The sequence below is a fragment of the Mustela putorius genome, unplaced genomic scaffold (assembly GCF_011764305.1).
Source record: "Mustela putorius furo isolate JIRA1106 unplaced genomic scaffold, ASM1176430v1.1 tig00537293_pilon_pilon_pilon, whole genome shotgun sequence".
In the NCBI taxonomy this organism is placed as follows: Eukaryota; Metazoa; Chordata; class Mammalia; order Carnivora; family Mustelidae; genus Mustela; species Mustela putorius.
The window spans coordinates 1,064,832-1,085,154 of NW_025422431.1; the positions used below are offsets into that span (position 1 = coordinate 1,064,832).

At 41.7% G+C, this 20,323-nt stretch overlaps 1 protein-coding gene across 1 annotated transcript in view; it reads right to left on the reverse strand.

The window, feature by feature from the left end:
• Positions 1 to 12,498: 12,498 nt before the first annotated feature.
• The window catches only part of WDR43 (WD repeat domain 43), a 47,276-nt gene continuing 39,451 nt past the window's right edge, over positions 12,499 to 20,323 (reverse strand). The window contains exons 14-18 of the mRNA XM_004777471.3: positions 19,921 to 19,984; positions 17,566 to 17,679; positions 16,942 to 17,011; positions 14,236 to 14,285; positions 12,499 to 14,132 (exon numbers count right to left, since the gene is read on the reverse strand). Of these exons, the coding sequence (XP_004777528.1) occupies positions 13,938 to 14,132; positions 14,236 to 14,285; positions 16,942 to 17,011; positions 17,566 to 17,679; positions 19,921 to 19,984 (493 nt within the window). The 3' untranslated portion in view covers positions 12,499 to 13,937. The remainder of the gene's footprint in view (positions 14,133 to 14,235; positions 14,286 to 16,941; positions 17,012 to 17,565; positions 17,680 to 19,920; positions 19,985 to 20,323) is intronic.

The following is a 20,323-nucleotide window of genomic DNA, read 5'->3' on the forward strand; positions in this document are numbered from 1 at the left end:
CACCTTGAGACCACAGAGTGGGGAAAGGGAACCCCAATCTGGCCGTGTTGTGGTTATGGAGATGGGGGTTCAGAGAAGCTGAGGCAGCCAGAAGTTGCAAGACAGTTCTGGTGGAGAGAGATGTAGGTAGAAAAGCTGCTTCAAATTCTGCCCAGGCATGCCCTTGAGTCTATTGAATACCAAGAGGCTCAGGTGTAGAGTGCAATCCCAGGAGGTCAGACGGAGAGCTACCAAGAAACAGTGAGCAGAGCAGGTCCCAGAACTTACACAGCATTTAAGTTCCACCTCGTCAACAAGCAGAGTCTTTGTTGGTAACTCAGGAGCATTCAGTTGGGACTCCTAAAGGTCACGCATATTGTGATGCATATGGAAACCTAGAGCCATCAGTAAAACAAACAAACAAACAAAGAAGTAGAGTAGGAAGAGTGTTATTTTTAAAACTATTCAACCAAAAGTCACAAAAGTGGGAGAAAGAGAGAACAAAGAGCAAAGGAAATAAATAGAAAACTACTAGCAAAATGGTACACTTAACCCCGGTCATACAGATTACCATGGTAAATGGGCATCATCTAAACACTGAGATCAAAAGGAAGAGAGAGACTGGGCAAAAACAAGACCCAACTACACGCTGCCTCGAAGACATACATTTTCAAATTTAAAGCACAGATAGTTGTGGGGCACCAGGGTGGCTCAGTTGGTTAAGTGGCTGGCTCTTTGTTTCAGCTCAGGTCATGATCTCAGGGTCCTGAGTTAGAGCCAAGTTGGGCTGTGCACCCTGCAGGGAGTCTGCTTCGGGAGTATTTCGCTCCCTCTCCCTTTGCCCCTCCCCCTGCTTGCTCTGTCTGTCTAAAATAAATAAATCTTTTAGGAAAAGTACTTCAAGACATAGGTAGGTGAAAAGTAAAAGGATGGGAAAAGATTTCTATCATGCACAGAATAAGCATAAGGAAATTAAAGGGGCTATGTTAAAATCAGACAAAATAGACATTAGGACAAGAAATGTCACCAGCTGTGAGAGACGGAGAGACATTTCACAATGACAAAACAGTCCATTCATCCAGAAGATATAGCAATCTTAAATGTGAATAACAAAGCTGAAAATACATGAAGCAAAAACTGGGAGAACATAATCACATGTATAGTTGAATAGACTCCTTTCAATAATTGATAGAATAAGTAGATGCAAAAAGTAGAAAACCTGAAAAATACCATCAAAAAACTTGACCTAATTGATATATTTTTAAAAGATTTATTTATTTATTTGGAAGAGAGTGTGCACCAGTGGGAGGGGCAGAGGGAGAGGGAGAATCTCAAGCAGCCTCCATGCTGAATGGGGAGACTGATGCAGGGTTCAATCTCACAACTTTAACTTCATGAACTTGAGATCATGACCTGAGCTGAGTTTGGCACTAAACCAACCGACTGTGCCACTGAGGTGTCCCAGCCTAACTGATATTTACAGAACACTCTACCCAACAATAGCAAATACCCATTCTTTTCAAATGCATAAGAAACTTCCACTGAGATAGATAAATTTTGTACTGGGCCATAAAATAAGCCTCAGTAAGTGTTCTCTTACCACAACAAAATTAAGTTAGAAAGTAATAGTAGAGGCATGCCTGGATGGCTCAGTGGATTAAAGCCACTGCCTTTGGCTCAGGTCATGATCCCAGGATCCTGGGATCAAGCCCTGCATCGGGCTCTCTGCTCAGCAGGGAGCCCTGCTTCCCTTCATCTCTCTGCCTGCCCCTCTGCCTAATTGTGATCTCTGTCAAATAAATAAAATCTTAAAAAGAAAGAAAGAAAGCAATAGTTGAAAGATCCTCAGGAGGGGCACCTGGGTGGCTCAGTGGGTTAAAGCCTCTGCCTTCGGCTCAGGTCGTGATCCCAGGGTCCTAAGATCGAGCCCCGAGTCAGGCTCTCTGCTCAGCAGGGAGCCTGCTTCCTCATCTCTCTCTGCCTGCCTCTCTGTCAACTTGTGCTCTCTGTCTGTCAAATAAATAAATAAAATCTTAAAAAAAAAAAATCCCCAGGAAAGCCCCAAATATATGGAAATTAAAAATCACACATCTAAATTATCCATGAGTCAAAGGAGAACTCACAAGAGAAAAGAAAAATTAGAGAATGTTTTATACTGAATAAAAATGAAAATACAGCCTACCAAAATTTGTGGGTTGCAGTAAAGGGAAAGTTTGGCTTTTAATGCTAAACCAGAAACAACCCAAATCTCTATTAACAGAAAAGAAAAACAAATTGTCATGTACCCATGCAATGGAACAGCACTCAGAAATAAAGAAAACAAACTATAGATTCGTGCAACATCAATGAATCTCAAAAACATTGTGTTGAGTAGCCTTCATTGGAGACTCAGAACTGAAACAGAACGTTTACATGATTTTACTTACATGAAGCTCTTGGAAAGGTATCTATTCCACAGTGACAGAGAGCCTATCACTGGTGGCCTCAGACTTACAGGGAGGGAGACATTTGGGATTAACTAAGAAGATGCACCAGGGAAATTTTGGGGTTGATGGAAATTTCCTCTATCTGGATCATGCCGCAGTTATACAGGTGTAAATACCTGTTGAAACCCATTGACCTATATGCTTAAAATGTATGCTTTTATAGATTGTAAATTATACCTCAATAAAGGTTTGGTTTTCCTTTTTTTTTTTTTTTTTTTTAGCTAGCCTCACTACTTGTAAGACCGTGTGTCATTATCTCACCTCCGGATGTGTTACAGTATGAAGTATACAGTGTCATCTTTGATGTCTAATCAAAACTAGGAAACCCAGGGGCACCTGGGTGGCTCAGGATTAAAGCCTCTGCCTTCAGCTCAGGTCATGATCCCAGGGTCCTGGGATTGAGCCCCACGTCAGACTGTCTGTTCGGCAGGGAGCCTACTTCCCCCTCTCTCTCTCTGCCTGCTTCTCTGCCTACTTGTGATCTCTGTCAAATAAATAAATAAAAATCTTAAAAATATATATATATAGGAAACCCAAATCTGACTAAGTCTTAAGATCTGTGCTGTTCCATGCCATAGCCATTAGCCACATGTAGTTATTTCAAATAAATGAATGAATATTAAATAAAATCTAAAATTCAATTATTCAGCCATGCTGAATAAATTTTAATTGTTTGATGACCCCATTCTCTCTAGTGACAACCATACTGGGTATCGCAGAGAACATTTCCATCATCACTGAAAATTCTATTGGATGGTACCAAGATGTAACATCCAGATTATAGAAAACACAGAGTTTAGAAGAATGAGTTATACCTACAACAGAGAAACAATCAAATCCAGCGTGTGGCTCAGTCTACAAGACAACTGGCCTGGTTGCTTCAATGTGTTGATATCAGAGAAAAACTAAAGAGGGAAAGGGAAAGAGACTGTTCTAGAGCAAGAGTAACCAAAGAAGACTTAACCAGATCCAATGAGCTAACCTTGACTAGATCCTGGCTTGAAAAAAAAGACAGCTATTAAAAAAAAAGTAAAAGGAAATAAGTAAAAGGCATTGAGGGAACAGTCGGAAAAAATTGAATATGAACCAGACATCAGACAACATTAGGGAATTACTGTTTGATTTTTGGGGGTGTAATATTGGTATTGTGATTATGTTGGCCGTCACAATTTTTAGGAACTTCACAATGAAGTATTTAGAAGTGTTGTGACATCTCCAGTTTACTTTCTGAAAGATGAGCAAAACTAAACATGCCCACAAATATAGAGGATGCAAAATATAATATTAACAATGGTTTAATGTAACCGGTGTACGTACAAATAATTATACTATTCTTTCAGCTTTTCTGTATATTTGAAATTTTTATAAGTTGGGAAAAGAAGTGGGAAAAAATTCTACACCCCTTCCATCACTACCATAGTGTAAAATCATGCTTCCATGGACAAGGTTCTGTAGGGCAGACGAATACTGTTGGTGTATGTCTGTGTGATTTTTCTGATTGTGGCTTTATCATTATTACTTTGTGAGGAAATGGAGAAAGGGAAGCATCCATTCAAACTTCCTAAACTGAGCGACTCCCACAGACTGCTGCTTTTCCTGGCAGCTGGCCATTTTGTCAGGCTGGCGCTTGTGGTCCCATGGGGGGCCTGGCAGGGGTGGGGTGGGGTGGCATGCTGCAGGCAGGTCTGAGAAGCTAGTTGACAGACCAGCTGCCTACTCCATGGCCACTGTCCGGAGGGGCCAACCAGCTGGAGACTCAACCTCCTCTAAATTCGGGTTCACGTCTGGGTCCCTCTCGCAATGCACGTTGCTGGGTTTGAGACCCTCGGGCTCTGTTTCTGGACCTGGACCCCAGAAAAGAGAGCTGGGCAATTTGCACAAAGCAAGGATGGCACCTAGTGGTTGTTTTTATACTGATGTTGTCCTTCTAAGCTGAGAACGTACCAGGGCAACCGGACAAGGCCTGGTGAGGATGGGAGAAAATGCAATGCTCTGGTTCTAAATGCACTCGCTGGGCTCAGCAGAGTCAAGCCAGGGCAATAAGCAACACACATGTGCACCATGTGTTGGGAAAATTTTGCCATAGGCTCTCTGGTCATCAAAACTCATTTTGGTTTCTTAAAAGTGGATAGTCTCCCACACTTCACTGATCAAGGATCTCAGGCCTAAGGTGTTCACATTGGAAGTTTCTAGAACGCACCTAATAAGCATCTATTTGCTGCTCGCTTTCGTTGTTCTTGCTTCCTAAAAGACCTTCCCTCAGGCCACGGTCAGTGTAGTAAAGTCTGATTCTGATTCCTGATTGGGAAAAGTTTGTCGCCCCCTTTTCATGACTTCCACGGCACCTCTCTTATGAAAGGAAATGGCTCTTACTTTATTCTACTTGTTTTCTAGTTAGTTTTTCCATAGTCTCTCCCTACTCATCCCTGCCCCCAAATTTTAAGTGCGGGAAGCAGCAATCCCAGGGAACTTCAACGCCACTAAACATCCATCTGGGGAAGAAGAGAGACCAAAAAACCAAACAAAAACAAAAAAACCCTTCCCATTGAAGACACTCACCTGTGCAGAAGCCCAGTCCCTCCCTAGCCTATTGGAGTCCTAAACAAACACACAAATCTTGTTTACTTTGCCCAAACTGGGATGTTCAGCCACACCCACTCCTTAAGGAGCAATTAGGTCATTTCTTCCAATGCAATGACCCTAGCCTGAGGAGGTAGAAGCAAGAACCACCATTTCCCAATTTTAAAAATTCACAATCATCATGTGATATTCCTATCAAATGGGAAAAATAAATTTTAATGTTAGAATCTTTCAAAATGAAATCAGTTCTCCTAATGTACTGGTCTATTCCAAGCCCCACCAGCTGGTCCTGATGCAGTTTGAAGGAATGAGGCAGTTCTATCTTACTAACTTGGAAAGTCCTCCAAGATACGCTGGCTAGGAAGAGTGAGTTCAAGTTGCAGAATACAGTATGATTCCATTTACATGAGAAAAGAAGAAACTATTTATTTCCTAAGAGCACACCTGAATGTACCCAAAAGCATAGGAAAAGACTTGGGTGCCCTAGGTGGCTCAGTGTAACCCACTGAGGTAAGCAACTGACTCTTGGTTTCAGCTCAGGTCATGATCTCAGGGTCATGAGATCAAGGCCCGACTGGACTCTGCGCTCACTGGGGAGCCTGCTCCAGATTCTCTTCCTCTGCCCCTCCCCCTGCTTGTGTGCCCCTTCGCCCACTGGTGTGTGCTCACGCTCTCTCTCACTCTAAAATAAATACATTGTTTAAAAAAAAAAACTTGGAGGAACTCAAGCTTCTTTTAACCTAAAATAACCACACTCCCCTCTGCACGTAACCATTGCAAGTGGTGACAGAGGGAGCCAAGGTGGTGGGCCCGTTTAGTTTAGCCTTATACCTAATGTTTTCATCCTTTCTTATAAGAATGTATTTGTGTTACTTGTCGAATTAAGATTTATTTTTTAATGAGGTGCCTAGAGTCATCAAACTCAAAGGCTGGAGGGAGAACAGTGGTTGCCAGAGGCTACGGGGAAGGGGAGATGAGTCCGTGTTGAATGCGTGAAGAGTGGCAATTTGAGAAGATGAAATGGTTCTGGAGACGGATGGCCACGGTGATCGTCGCGCAGTTGTGAATATACTTCCTGACACCGTACTGTGTACTTAAATGGTTCAAGTGGTAAATTTCATACTCTGTATATCCAACCACAACTTAAAACTTGTTAAATATATTTTTTAAATGCTTAAACTCTCATGAGCAAGACAACAGCTCAGCTCACAATGAACCTGGCTTTGGGCAGAAGACTGCCCCCCGCACCTGCCTTAACTGAGGTGGGCTCCTCGAAGGCACCCATATGGCGCTGGGTGGTTGGATGTGACCCGGCAATCCTGACCGGCTCAGGCTCCCTACGGAAAACAGGGGCACACTCCGAGAGTATCTGAAGAGTTTCATCACGGGGCTGCTTACAATGGTGTGGCCCGAGTTAGGAGAAATTGGCCGGGGAGGGGGAGGCATTCTAAGACAAGGCAAAGAAAGCAAATCGAACTTTAAACTGCAGTCAGCAGAGGAGCAAAGAAAGGTGACTGTCACCGGCCTCTGGGTAGAGCTAAGCCCTTGCTACCCCAGAGCGAGGTGAGGAGCTCACCAGCCCCAGGCAAATCAACATCGCCCTCCTGGCCCAGACGCCCATCACCGATGCCAACCAGCTGCCCGCCCAGGAGCCAGGCTGATGTGATGTGTAAAACTCAGCCTCCCAGGGCACAGAGCAGATGGAGAAAGCCGGAGAGTGGAGCTGGGGAGGCAGAGAATATCCAGCTCTCCTGAGGGTCATCAGTGCCTGGATTGTAACATCACAACGTGGGCCCTGTCAGGCAGCCAAACGACGGAGAGACTCTGAGGCAGCAGAGGGCGGCACGTAAGGGACCTCACGAAGACGCTGGAGGTTCTTGCCCCTGCCACCTGCAGTCCCTCCCCGAGGTCCAGCTGGCTCGGCCTGTGTGCAGAGATGCCTTGGACTTTTAATACACCTGTTTCGCTTAAGCTGCCTCCGGTTAAATTTTTGTTTCTTACAACCAAAGAATCCTTCCTTAATAATATGGAAGAATGAAAAGGTAAACAAAGATTTAGGAAATATGTAGGAATAAAAATACCAAAAATAAAATAAAATTAACTGTAAAGCTACAATAGTTCAAACTATTGAGTCCCGACCCAAGAGAGGGGAGTGGACTGAGCGGATGGCACTGAGACAGACTGACGGCTGGAGCACGGGTCTACGGGAGAGAGTGTTAGTGCGTTCGGGCTGCTGTAGCAAACTACCACAGACTGGGGGGGGCTTAGATGACAAATGACACTCACGGTTCTGAAGGCTGGAAGTCCGTGATGAAGGTGCCGGCAGATCTGGTGCGTGATGAGGACCCGCTTCCCGGCCTGCGAGTGGCCGTCCTCCGTGTGTCCTCACATGGAGAAAGCAGAGAGAGGGAGCAAGCTCTCTCGGGTCTTCTCTATAAAGGCACTAATCCCACCACAAGGGCTTCACTTTCCTGACTTGATTAGCTCCCAAAGGCCCCACCTCCAAATACCATCACATCAGGAATTAGGGTTTCGACACAGGAATTTCAGGACAAAAATTCAGTCCGTAGGAGACAGTATTCAACAGTGTAGGGAAAACTGATGTGTGTAGGGGGAAAACTAAATTAGAGCCTCATCTCACAGAGACACTGAAAAGAATTCCAAATGGATTACCTGCAGAAACACATTTTACATAGCAACCTAACATATCTATGCCCCTGAACAATTACTCTCAACTACATGCAATGTATTGATAGATTTTATAGTAATTATTTTTTCTACTTTGAAAAGGGATAGTTGCAACCAACTTTATTTCCACAAGCATGATAAATCACAACCAGTGCCTAGAGAGGTAAATGTGAGGGCGGTGGGGGAGATATAAAAGGACTAAAACAGGGGCGCCTGGGTGGCTCAGTGGGTTAAGCCGCAGCTGCCTTTGGCTCAGGTCATGATCTCAGGGTCCTGGGATCGAGCCCCAGCATTGGGCTCTCTGCTCAGCTCTCTGCGTATATATGAAAGAAAGGAGAAAAGATTCATTTTACTTTTCACCTGTGGAAGTGGGGAGGGATGTGTTCACCCATAAGGCTATGTGAATTTCTTGAAAATGCCAGACACAAAAAGGAGGTTGCCTTAGAACTCGCACCCCATCTTCCCCTCTGTTAGAAAAATGTCTGACAATTGTTCTGAAAACTAGCTCCTCACCAAGTCCCGTGCCTTGGTGTTTGGTGTTCAGTGTCGCCCAGACACTGTTCCATTTGCTTCTCATGGCATTCTTGTCACAGACAGCATGGTTGTTACCCTCCTGCCACACACCAAAAAAAATAATAATAATAACGTAGATTTATCACTGCGTCCTGCAGTGGGGGCCCAGAACTGAAGCTTCTGGCCCTAAATTGGGCCCCTCCCCAGCATAGCAACTGTTTCCCTCTTTCATTTCCTGGACCTGACCCTATGACAAATTTCACCAACTGACTTTGCCAGTTGCACAACAATATAAATGTAACGAATGCCACAGAACCGTACACTTCAAATCTGTTAAAATGCTGCATTTTATTATATTTTACCACAATAAAAGAAAAGGGGGAGAGCCACATTTTTGCTAGCTTAAATATAATGAACAAGGTCAAAGTTGGGCTGCAAATGGCAAGTTTCTTTCTTAGGTGTAACTGTGTGGTGATGGTACCCATGGTCAGGAGAAAGCTGTCCCCTAAATAATTAGAATACCCTAACCAGCTGCCCTAAGTGGGTGTCTGAGGAGACCCCAAACACCAGTACTGCAACCATAGTGACTGTCTGTTAAAAGAAGGATTAATATTAAGCGAGATGACCCAGAGCGACATAAAAGGAAGCCAAGTGGGGCGCCTGGGTGGCTCAGTAGGTTAAAGCCTCTGCCTTCGGCTCAGGTCATGATCCCAGTGTCCTGGGAGCCCCGGCATTGGGCTCTCTGCTCAGAGGGGATCCTGCTTCCCTTCCTCTCTCTGCCTGCCTGTCTACTTGAGATCTCTGTCAAATAAATAAATAAAATCATTTAAAAAAAGAAAAAAAAGGAAGCCAAGATCTCAACGCTGCCCATAACACCAATCGATAAGACCATCCAATTCATTTCTCTTATTCCAATTCCACCCTCTGGTGCAAAGACAGCCTTCCAGTTATAAAGGCAGCTTCCTCTGCGGCGCTGTGGCTTCCCTGTGCAGGAAGAAGACATGTCACCACCCAGCAAGAACACTCCGCTCCGCTGGAGATGCTGTCTTCTCATGGTAAATACACCAGATACCAATTTTTCTTAGAAGGCTGGTTAATGATTTCACTCTATGAAACTGCATCGACTCCAAGGACAAAGATAAAACATTCTGAACCCGCGAAGCTTTGGCCCAGTTTCAGAGCATCGTGACCACACCGGGACAGCTAAGGCAGCAGCCAGGTGGCCTCAGACTTCAGGGACCACACTGGCAGACCACCATGCCCCTTCCCTTCCTTCTAACTAAGAAACACCCATGGTGGGGCCACAGTAGAACGGAATGCTTTCACACCTACTTATCCCATCAGGAAATCCTTTACCTTCAGCAGGTAGAATATTTCCTCCCTGTTTGAGCCTCTTACTACCTGCAAACAATATGCCAGGCAATTTTTGAAGTGGTGATTTTCAACTTCCAGGTTTAAGGTTTTTTTGTTTTGTTTTGTTTTTGTCAGAGAGAGAAAGGAGAGCACACAAAGAGAGTAGACTCCCCACCCAACAGGGACCCCGATGCAGGACTTGATCCCAGGACCATGGGATCATGACCTGAGCCAAAGACAATTAACCGACTGAGCCGGCCAGGCAACTCAACTTTTGGGTTTTCATTTGAACTTCCTCACCATAAGTGCATTTATAATCGCCCTGTTCATCTCTGAATGACCTTACTAAAAATTATCCACATATTTATGACAATCTGATCAGAGTACTGCCAAGTACAGCCCACCTGGTTTTCTCACAGCAAGGCAGCCAGCACTGTACAGAAGAGTGAACCGCCCCCTGCCCTGGGGCTCTGCCAGACTGTGTTCTGATCTGAATGACGCCTCACTGCTGTGGCCTCTCGTTCTGCATCCTCTGATGCAGTATACAATTTGGACACATAATGGGTTGACACAAGGGACGGTGCTGAGGGGCCATAAAGGTGAAGACCACAACATCAGATTAAAGAAACAGATCGTATGCCCAAGTTACCTTCAAAGAAGGGATCAACGAATGGTCATTTATGAAGGGCGGACATCACATCCCCTGCAGCCCGGGAGGGCTGACCAGGAACATCACTTACAGTTTAAAGAAATCAGGGCTGAGGGTTGTCATGAATTCAGATTTGAAGAGAATGAAGAGTAAATGAACGCCAAGCCTTCCTACCTCACGGACACGCTCTCTTGGACGTGTCTCTCGCGGCTTCTCTTCTCCAGTGCTGGGGCACCAGGCCCGGGTGCTCTGCCTCTGTGCCTTCACTCCACGGGAAGCTCAGTTTTGTGGCTTTACTGTCACATACATGTCAATACCAAATATCTGCCTCCCTCTCAACCTTTCCCCAAGTCAAATCAGGTATGTATACACATTCCCAACTTGGTATCTATAATTCAGCATGTCTGAAACTCAATTCCTCAATTTTCTAAAATCTGTTCCGCCCACAGCATCATCCAGGTGCTCTATAAACAAAACAAAAAACATCTGATAGTCTTATTGGAATGGGAATCCTCTGCCTCTCTCATACCTCATAGGAAATCCCATTAGCTCTAACTTTAAAACAATCCCAGAAACCAACCGAACTCCATGACCATCACCCTGACCTAAGTCACCATCATCTCTCGTTTGGATTACGGCAAAAGCATCCTACTGGCTCCTGCCTGTTAGGATGCAGTTCTTCTATTTCTCAACAGAACACCAGGGTGATCAAAGAAGCCAGAGCATAGAGCACTCCTCTGCTCAAACGCTACAACTGTGTTTCACAAGAGCATGAGCATGAGAGCATGGCTAGTCCCTACAGTGGCCTGAAAGGCCTTATGCAACCTGATTGCTCATTATCTCTGCTAACCTCTTGATGCACTCTTTCTCCCTCTGTTCGTTTCACTGACCTCTCTCTACAACACAATCACTGGCATGTGCTAGCCACAGGGCCTTTGCTGTTTTCCTCACTCCGAACACTCTTCCCCAGATATGCACTTGCTAATTCACTCATCCCTCCCTATGATCAAATCTCACCATCTCAATAAACTCTAATCTGACGTGTACTTAATTCTGCAACCTACATCCCCCCACACAGACTACCCATTTCCGTACTCCACTCCCCAACCCCAAGTTACCACCCTCTAACATACTACACAGAATCTACTTACTCTTTAGATATTGTTTTTGCATATATCTCTCTGGTAGAATGTCAGCTCCTCGGGACAAAATTGTGACATATACACCAAGCAACTACAAAATCCCTGGTCGAGTTGGCAATCAGTCAATATTTGTTAAATGAATGAAATGTAAAATGGCTAACTTCTGCAGGAAACAGCCTTATATAGCATCAATATACCTACCCAGTGTACTCACTACCAAGATCCTGTTTCTGACCCTCAAGCACCCCTGTGCACTAAAACTTCAGAAGTCCCAAACCTAAAAGCTTGACATTTACTTATGTCAAAACATATTTATACTCCATATATATTCACCTATACCCATACCATTACCTATTTAGTATTCTTGCTAAAAAAAAAAAAAAAAAAAAAAAAATTTAAGCCAAAATCTAATCATAACAGACAAATCCAGACTGTAAAACATTCTCCAACACAGCTTAATTTACATGGAATCATTTAAACATCAAAATCATCACACACACACACACACACACACACACACTTAAGAGAATCCTGGATTAACAGATCAAGAACACAACCAAATACAATATATAACCCTTGATGTTGATAGAAGGTTAACTTCTCAAAACAAAAGGTTGGGAAGAAAAATTAATCTCAGAAAAGATGACCCCACCCACAAAGAATGTTGCCTGGATTAGGAGTGGGAAATATAGTGAAAAATACCCTGAAACCAGGAATGTCTTTGGAACAAGCCTAATTAAGCCCTGGGTTAGTCTAACCCAAAAAATAATGAGTAAGCCATGACTACACACTGCAGTCCGTGGCTCCCTCATGAGAGTCGGGAAGTGAGACGCAGGCGAGGCAGAACCCAGGGGATGAGCGCTCTCGGCCTGGCCCCGGTGACACCACTGCAGCCTGGGCCAGCGGAAGCACCATCCAGCCACACGGGGCTGCATCTAAACTCAAAGTTCCTGGTTCTTTCACTGCTTTGCAAATTCTAGGCTTTCCAACAAACCCTGAGAGCAATTTTTAACCTTTTAATGCTAGTGGAGTAAGATCACTTTGACGCATGCACACGAGCCCAAACATGGCTATGCTCCTCTACATATACCACAAGACGAGCACTGGGTAAAGATGTATATTTATTCACTTTACAAAGAGAATGGTATTAAATTGCCATAAACAGTTCCATTTATAGACAAATATAACTGTACATTACACCAGTAGCGGCTCAAACTTGTCTTCCCAAGATGCTTGTGTGGCTCCAGCTCTGTGAGCTGAGCACAGATCTCTGTTCTGCCATTAAGCTTAAAAAGTCCCTCAGAGATAATGGTTTTGTGTTTTACATATTCACAGGTGGTAAAAATAAACCCATCTCCCCAGCCCTCCCTTAGAGTTGAGCTTCCATCTGCATGTTCCCTAAAGAGCACTAAACCAATACTGGCTCATTCTTTTAATTTAAAAAAAAAAAAAAAAATTACTGATAATTTGAAAAGGCTTTTGTAGCACACCAAAATACTTATTTATACATACATAAAAAGTCTTGAGTCAGATTTATTATTTTAAAGGTAAACAGATACCCTAACACTGCCAAGAGTGGGTAATGAAAAGGAAGGAAAACATTAAATTACTGAATTATAAAAATATTTTCTTTGGAAAAAAATTCCAACAAGGTTATCATTAATATCTAAAACCAAAGAGAAAAAATAAACAGTTGTTCTTTGATCCATTAGTAATTTAAATAAAAATGAAAACCTCTTCAAAAGCAGCTATAACTGAATTTTTTAAAAAGTTGCAGATAATGAGTACTTCTAAATCTATACACTGATGATTCTTTACAGGCAACTTGCAGTCAAGAAAAATCCTTAATATGGCTAATTCTTTAGTTTTTTAATTACCATAATTTTTTGTGTGTTTTAAAAAAATATTCCACATGACAGCTTAAAAAATAAGTGGCTGTTTGGGGGAAGCACTCCAAATAGTCAACCTGACTCAAATCAGATCACCACCAGTAACAGACAAGCTAGGGATACTGGTATTTAAGTTTTTAAATCCCAACCGTTTTTACTCTCCATCTTTAGTTACCCCTTCATATCTTATGAAAATGTACCAAATTAAAAACGGTTTTTACTAGTGCCGCTTCGTGTCTGGATCTGATGAAAGATACCAACCTGAGATAAGAGCTGACTCCTTCACAAAGTCCAGGTCTTGAAACCCTACATGGTAAATGTCTGTGTCTTCACTTACGTCAATTCTTGCTATAACCAACCATACTGGGATATTATATTATAAAAATATACCATATATCAGACACTTATGTCAGTACATTGCAGAAAATGTGTCTATTTGCTGTGTAAAGTTTATTAACATTTGAAGGAAACACTCTTATTTACACAGTGAAGTCTGGGGTGCTCAGGACAGCGAGATGGCATGGGAACCACCACGAGGAATCTGGAAATGTGCAACGGTCCTTGGCGCCTGTCCCCGAGACAACCCTTCCCAGGAGAACTCGGCAGCACTGGGGAAGGCGCGCCAGAGGTGACAGCTCCATCAGCTTGTTCTCCGTCCTCATTCTTCTTCACTTTCATTTTCAGGATCTAAGTCAGAATCTCCATTTAATTCTTTCTCACTGGCCACATCCCTGTCCTCCTCCCCGTTCTCCTCATCTTTCTCTTCGACATCTTCCTCTTCCTCTTCGTTCTCTTCATCAACATCCTCGTCTTTTTCACTTTCTTTCTCTTCCTCATCTTCATCCCAGTTATCCTGGTACGAACAGAGGAAGCACGGAAAGCACTCATTAAGGACTCATTTGTAAGAGTGCAAGGGCATAAAGGCAGATTTATGCACCAGGAAACAAGGTACTCACATCAGAGTCCTTCTCTGCAATTTCATCATCTGACTCCTCTTCAGAAGATTCTGCAAGGGGAAAATCCCAGCCTTAAGTTTGTAATCAACAAGCAGAGGGCAGAGCTCTAACAACTAAACAGATTCCTGAATTTACTTTTAGAAATACTGCATTCAGCTATCATCCACCTAAGCAGTAACATTAATATTCTTATCCACATTATCCACATAAAAGTTCATTTATTATGTTCTTCCATCAAGATCTCACTGATAAGACAAAGTACCAAAAACCTAACAAAATCCATCTTAAAAAAACTAAGCCGATGTGGAGAAAAGGGAACCCTTGTGGTAATGTTCGTAGAAATATAAGTTGGCCAATCACTATTGCAAACAGTACGAATGCTCCCCAAGAAATTACAAAGAAAGCTACCAGATGTTCCACCAATTCCACTACTGGGTGTATGTCAAAGGAAACAAAATCAGGATCTCAAAGGGATACACGCACCCCATGTCCACTGCAGTATCACTTACAACAGCCAAGACATGGGAACAACTTAAAAGTCCACCAACAGACTGGACGGATGGTTAAAGAAAATGGGATAACTACATTCAGCCATTAAATTCCATTCAGCTATTAAAAAAAGCAAATCCTCCCATCTGTGACAACACGGACTGGCCTTGAGGGCAGGTGTGTAAGTCTGACAGAGAACAGTAAGTACTGCATGATCGTATGCAGATGTGCAACCTAAAAACAACAAACCAACAGACAGGTTGCAAGAGGTGTGCTGAGTAGGGGAAATGATGAAAAATCAAAAGATACAAACTCCCAATTGTAAGAGCAGTCAGTCTTGGGAATTTAACGTACTTAACAATATCATACTATATATCTGAAAGCTGTTAAGAGATGCGCGCGTGGGTGGCTCAGTGGGTTAAGCCTCTGCCTTTGGCTCAGGTCATGGTCTCAGGGTCCTGGGATTGAGCCCCAACATCGGGCTCTGTGCTCAACAGGGAGCCTGCTTCCCACCCCCACTCTCTGCTGCTCTGCCTACTTGTGATCTCTGTCAAAAAAAATAAATAAAATCTTAAAAAAAAAAAGAAAAGAATCCTCTGAAAGCTGTTAAGAGAGTAAAAGAATTTCTCTGAGCAACTTTGTGTGGTGATGGCCATTAATTAAACATATACTGGTGATCAGTTCACAATATATATATATAGATCATCAAATTGTTAAGTTGTACACCTAAAAAAATGTTGTATGTAATTATAACCCAAATTATATCTCAGTAAAACTGGAAAACAGAGGTCTAAGTAATAACCTAGGCATGCTTTTACGTCCTTCAATTATGTTTTATTATTTTCTCTATAAAAGTTTTATTTCATTTTTTAGATATTAGGTATATATCTAGGTACTTCATAGCTTTGACTGCTGGCGTGAATGAAATCTTTTTTTCCTAATACATTTTCTGACCAGGACACACATCAATAGACACACAATACATTACTGAGACAATAATGCTATTGATTCCTTTCTGCTGATCTTGGTGTCCAGTAAACTTACTTACGTCCTATCTCATTAACTGTAGATTCTCCTACATTTTCTAAGTTGAAAAGGATAACAACTGCCACAGCCAAGGTTCTAGAATTCACTTCTTTCATATAATACTAGGCAGGCTATCCAGAAGCAATAAAAGGTACATTACTGTCTAGTTGCTGACTTTATGGGAATGCTTCTCAACTTTTGTCTGATGAGATTAAGGAAACTCCTTTAAATTTGTAGGTTACTCATATTATCAATAATGAGATACAGACTGAATTTTACTGAATTCTTTTTCTGCATCTATTAATATATATTGTTCTATGTTAATCTGTTTATGGTAATTAAACAGATTTCTTGATGCTAAATCACCTTACAATCTTTAAATAAATTCTACTTTAAATAAATTCTACTTATCCTACTTAAGTACTTCTGTAGTATTAACTTGCTACTCAGGATATTTAAAGACATTCTAAAATGACATTCTTAACTGTCCTTATCTGGTTTCGACTCATAAAATGCCTGAACTGTTATATATGACAAAACTGACTTGTTCCTTGAAAGACTGATGTAATTCACCTATAAAAACTCTCTGCCTGGTATCTCTGAGCAAAGGTTTTGATTAAATCAATTCAAAGCCACCAGCTTATTCAAAGTTTGTATTTCTGTTTTTTTTTTTTTTTAAAATTAAAGATTTTATTTATTTATTTGACAGAGAGCAAGCATGAGCAGGGAGAAGGGCAGAGGGAGAGGGAGAAGCCAGGCTCCCCACTGAGCAGAGAGACTGATGCCAGGGCTCAGTCCCAGGACCCCTGGGATCAGGACCTGAGCCAAAGGCAGATGCGTTTAACCAACTGAGCCACCCAGGTGCCCCTCTAAGTCTTTTGGTCAATCATGTTTCCTAAGAGATTATCTCTTATTATCTAGGGTTTTACTGTGCTGGCATAAAAGTTTGTTCATAGTGCTCTCCTACTTAAATCTCTTCCATACCTAGTGCCCTTTCTCATTTAACTGCACGGTATTTGCACCTTCTCTTTTCTTACTGGATCGTATTTTTGCCACAGGCTTGTCCACTTTAATAGAAAATCTGATGTGCCATAGTATGACCTCAGTCATGTTCTACAAAATAAGGTAACAGAACTCAATGTTAAAAAATGAATATTCCAATTCTAGATCTTCAGAAACCTCAAGCCTTACCTTCCTCGTACACCAATTTTGCCTTTTGTGCAGGACAAGTCATTCCCTTTGTTTTTTCAGATGCTGTAACCTGAAACATAACCAAGTATTTTCATGAAGCTGAGTACAAGGTCATCTCAAGTATGTAGCCACTGCTACGCTACACCTTCCCCAACAGTAAACTTGTCCTCAACCAGTATGATGGATGACCTCAATACGACACAGATCAAATACAGGGCAAAAAACAAACTTGTCAAATGCAAGAATATAGTTACTCTGTAAAAGCTGAAAACCTTTTAAGGTGATCAGAACTTATTTCCAAAACTGCAACAATAGCCTATATTAAGTTATAATATATATAAGTTATTATATATATATATGTTTTAATATGTAAGTTATAAATATCCTGTAACTTGCTATTCATAGTAGCACAGCCATCCTAACTGTAATAACTGAAACAGGACAGTGAGAACCTTTGAGGAAAAGCTGAATCACAAGGAAGTTTACTTCCAGTTAAAGACTGGACCCTGATTTATCAATTTCTTGCTGAAACATGGGGCTTTCGCTGTTCAGGTAAACAATCCTTATTCCTCTCTATTCCTATCACATCCAAAGCTTAGCACAAAACAATCTTGATTTACTCACTTGAGTGATTAGAAGAATAAGCTTTCCATGAAGGTGGGAGAGTTTCTGAAAAGTTTTTACTCTGCTTTCCATTAACTGATACAGTGTTCCCAGCTGGGGTACCAGATCAGGCAACTAGGGGGGAATAAGATTATCACACTATCATGACAAAGTACAGACAACAAACATATATACAAAGTACAGACAACAGACATACAAATCATGCTCAGATACAACCAAGTATCTAGCCACCACACCACAAACATCTGCTTACACCTCCTGTGGCAGTGGCTGCTTGGGACACACCCCAGTAACATCTTCAAAACTTTCACAAGCTGACCTTTAATGTCCTAATGGCAAAAAATTGTGTGCTTTTTAAAATAATGATACAGGCAGGAGGAAGAGGCTTGGGTGGCTCAGTCAGTTAAGCATCTGACTCTTGATCTCAGCTCAGGTCTTGATCTCAGGGTAGAGAGTTCAAGCCCTGAACCTACTTAAAAAAGTAAATAATAAAAAAAAAATTTAAATAAAATATTGAGAGGTCAATGTAAATTGAAACACTAAATAAAAAATACCATCACCACCTATCTCCGGGCTAAAGAGGGTTTCTTCTGAAACTTACTCTTTGATAGTATCACATGATCTACCTCTACCATAAGCAAGCTAAAGAGAGCTTTGCACAGCTTCCAGAGACCAGAAAACAGAGCGACAGAGTACAAAGCTGACCATACAGTATTTCAAACATATATCCTGTTAAAGAACTCTCTGAACAATACTTAAGGAAGTAAAGCCTGAAATCTGTCCCTCCAGGGGGACAAAAAAAGAACCCCACTCTTTGCCCTTTAAGTAGCCTTACTTGCCCTCTGACTGCTGACAACTTAGCATAAATAAGAGTTTCATTCAAATGTTAAACTTTAAACAGCAAACACACAAAAATGCATAAAACAAAGTTTAAGGTGATCACATATCAATTGCCATCATCTCATTTTTTATCTGTCCATATTCACACAGTAAGCTCCAGGAACAGGGGGACCACAGTATCTTGTCCATTCCTTAAGCCCTGTGCCTAGCAGTCCCTCAACTTGGAGAAGGTAAGGACACCTGATAAGGAGGAGGAACCAAAGGAAGATGACCAAAAGAAGATGAAGGAAAAAGCACTGCTCTCTGAGAAGAGAATTCCCACAGGCCATGGAGTCCTCTCCACACCATCCTTCTTTGGTCTACTGTGCCATGACTGTGAACTTTACACAACTGCTACCCCAGCAGTTCACCCTTGGCTCCAGAAGGGATTTCTCTACAAGGCCTTCTAGGGCTCTTTTCACTTCTAAGCAAATGAATGAGGTTATAAAATAAGTGCTGTCCTGTTCACCCCAAGTCCTGATGCTTGTGGGAATCTTCTAGTGCCCATCGCCCACCACTCAGCCATTCCACTTACCACTGCCCTCAATTGATCCCAAGATTCCAAACTTAGGAAACCCCACAGCCACTCTTAGTGTCTTATACCTCCTCTCATTCTAACATCCTAGCAGAGTTCCCCCAGACACAGAAAGAACAAACTGCTGGCCTCAAAACAGGTTATCCACTTGTTTCCCTTATTTCAAACTACTGAAGGCAAAATGAGCCTGAGACAGAACAAGGGACAGCAAGCAGGCAGAGCTGGGTGAAAATGTGTTAAGAAAGAAGAGCAATTATGAATTTTCTTCAACTATCCATTATAACCTTTTAAAAAAATCTATTAAAAGGTGCTAGGTATTAAAATTAAAGAAAAAGAAAAAAAGGGAACTGTGTAATTTTATTTCTAACTTAAAATGTAACTGATTTAATGAGCAAAGAACCCAATTCATATTATGAAATATATGTAAATATGTGTATTATAAAATTTATGTTTTCTGGTATTGATTAAAATTTGATGTTTCCTCTCTTCCATTTGTAATAGAGCTGACAGCAGCCCCATAAAATGACAACCATTTAATATTTAATTTCATTTTTACCACAAGCTATCTTCTACTGTCCTGGGACAAGGCAGAACAATGGAAAGGCACATATATTGTAAAAATAATTTTGCTAAACAGGTTATACACATAAAAAAACACCTAAAGGCTAACATGACGGTATGTTACTTTTCTCCTTTCTTTATTTCTCAAAGTTCTCTATAAAATGTGTATTACTTTTAAAATCCAGGGCAAAAAAAGGGCCAGTTTTCAATAGGCAACGATGATATTATTACACTGCACCTGGGGTAAAATAAAGTCTTTAAAAGCGAGCAACTGATGGTTGAAGGTTGAAGGGCAGGTGGAAGGAGAATGGTTCATTAACACATCAGTTCATAATCCTTATTAAAGCCAAACTATTCAGCAACTACAGTTGAAGACTTACTGTGGATAAGTAGGATGCATGGACCGTTAACACACATTTTAGCCACTGAACCATTAAAACAGCACTGAAAAAAATAAGAAAAATCTAAGTAAATGAATATTCATGATTTCAAAATTAAATACAATGGAGTGATAATATTAGATAAACTCAGACCAAGATCTGTAAATTGTGCCCTGTAAAAAACAACCCTACTATTTTAAATAACCACTGACTTTGATGATCTTCTCGTCCCACCGGGAGTCTGAGATCTATGAAACAGAATCATCTCTTGGGGAGGAGGGGAGAGTAACATCAACTGAACCGGACAAGACTCTTCCTCTAAAATAATTCAAGAATAAAGCACATGCTTTACTCCAACTGATACCAAGGCAGTAAACTGGGCTCAACTTACTTACTACATTTT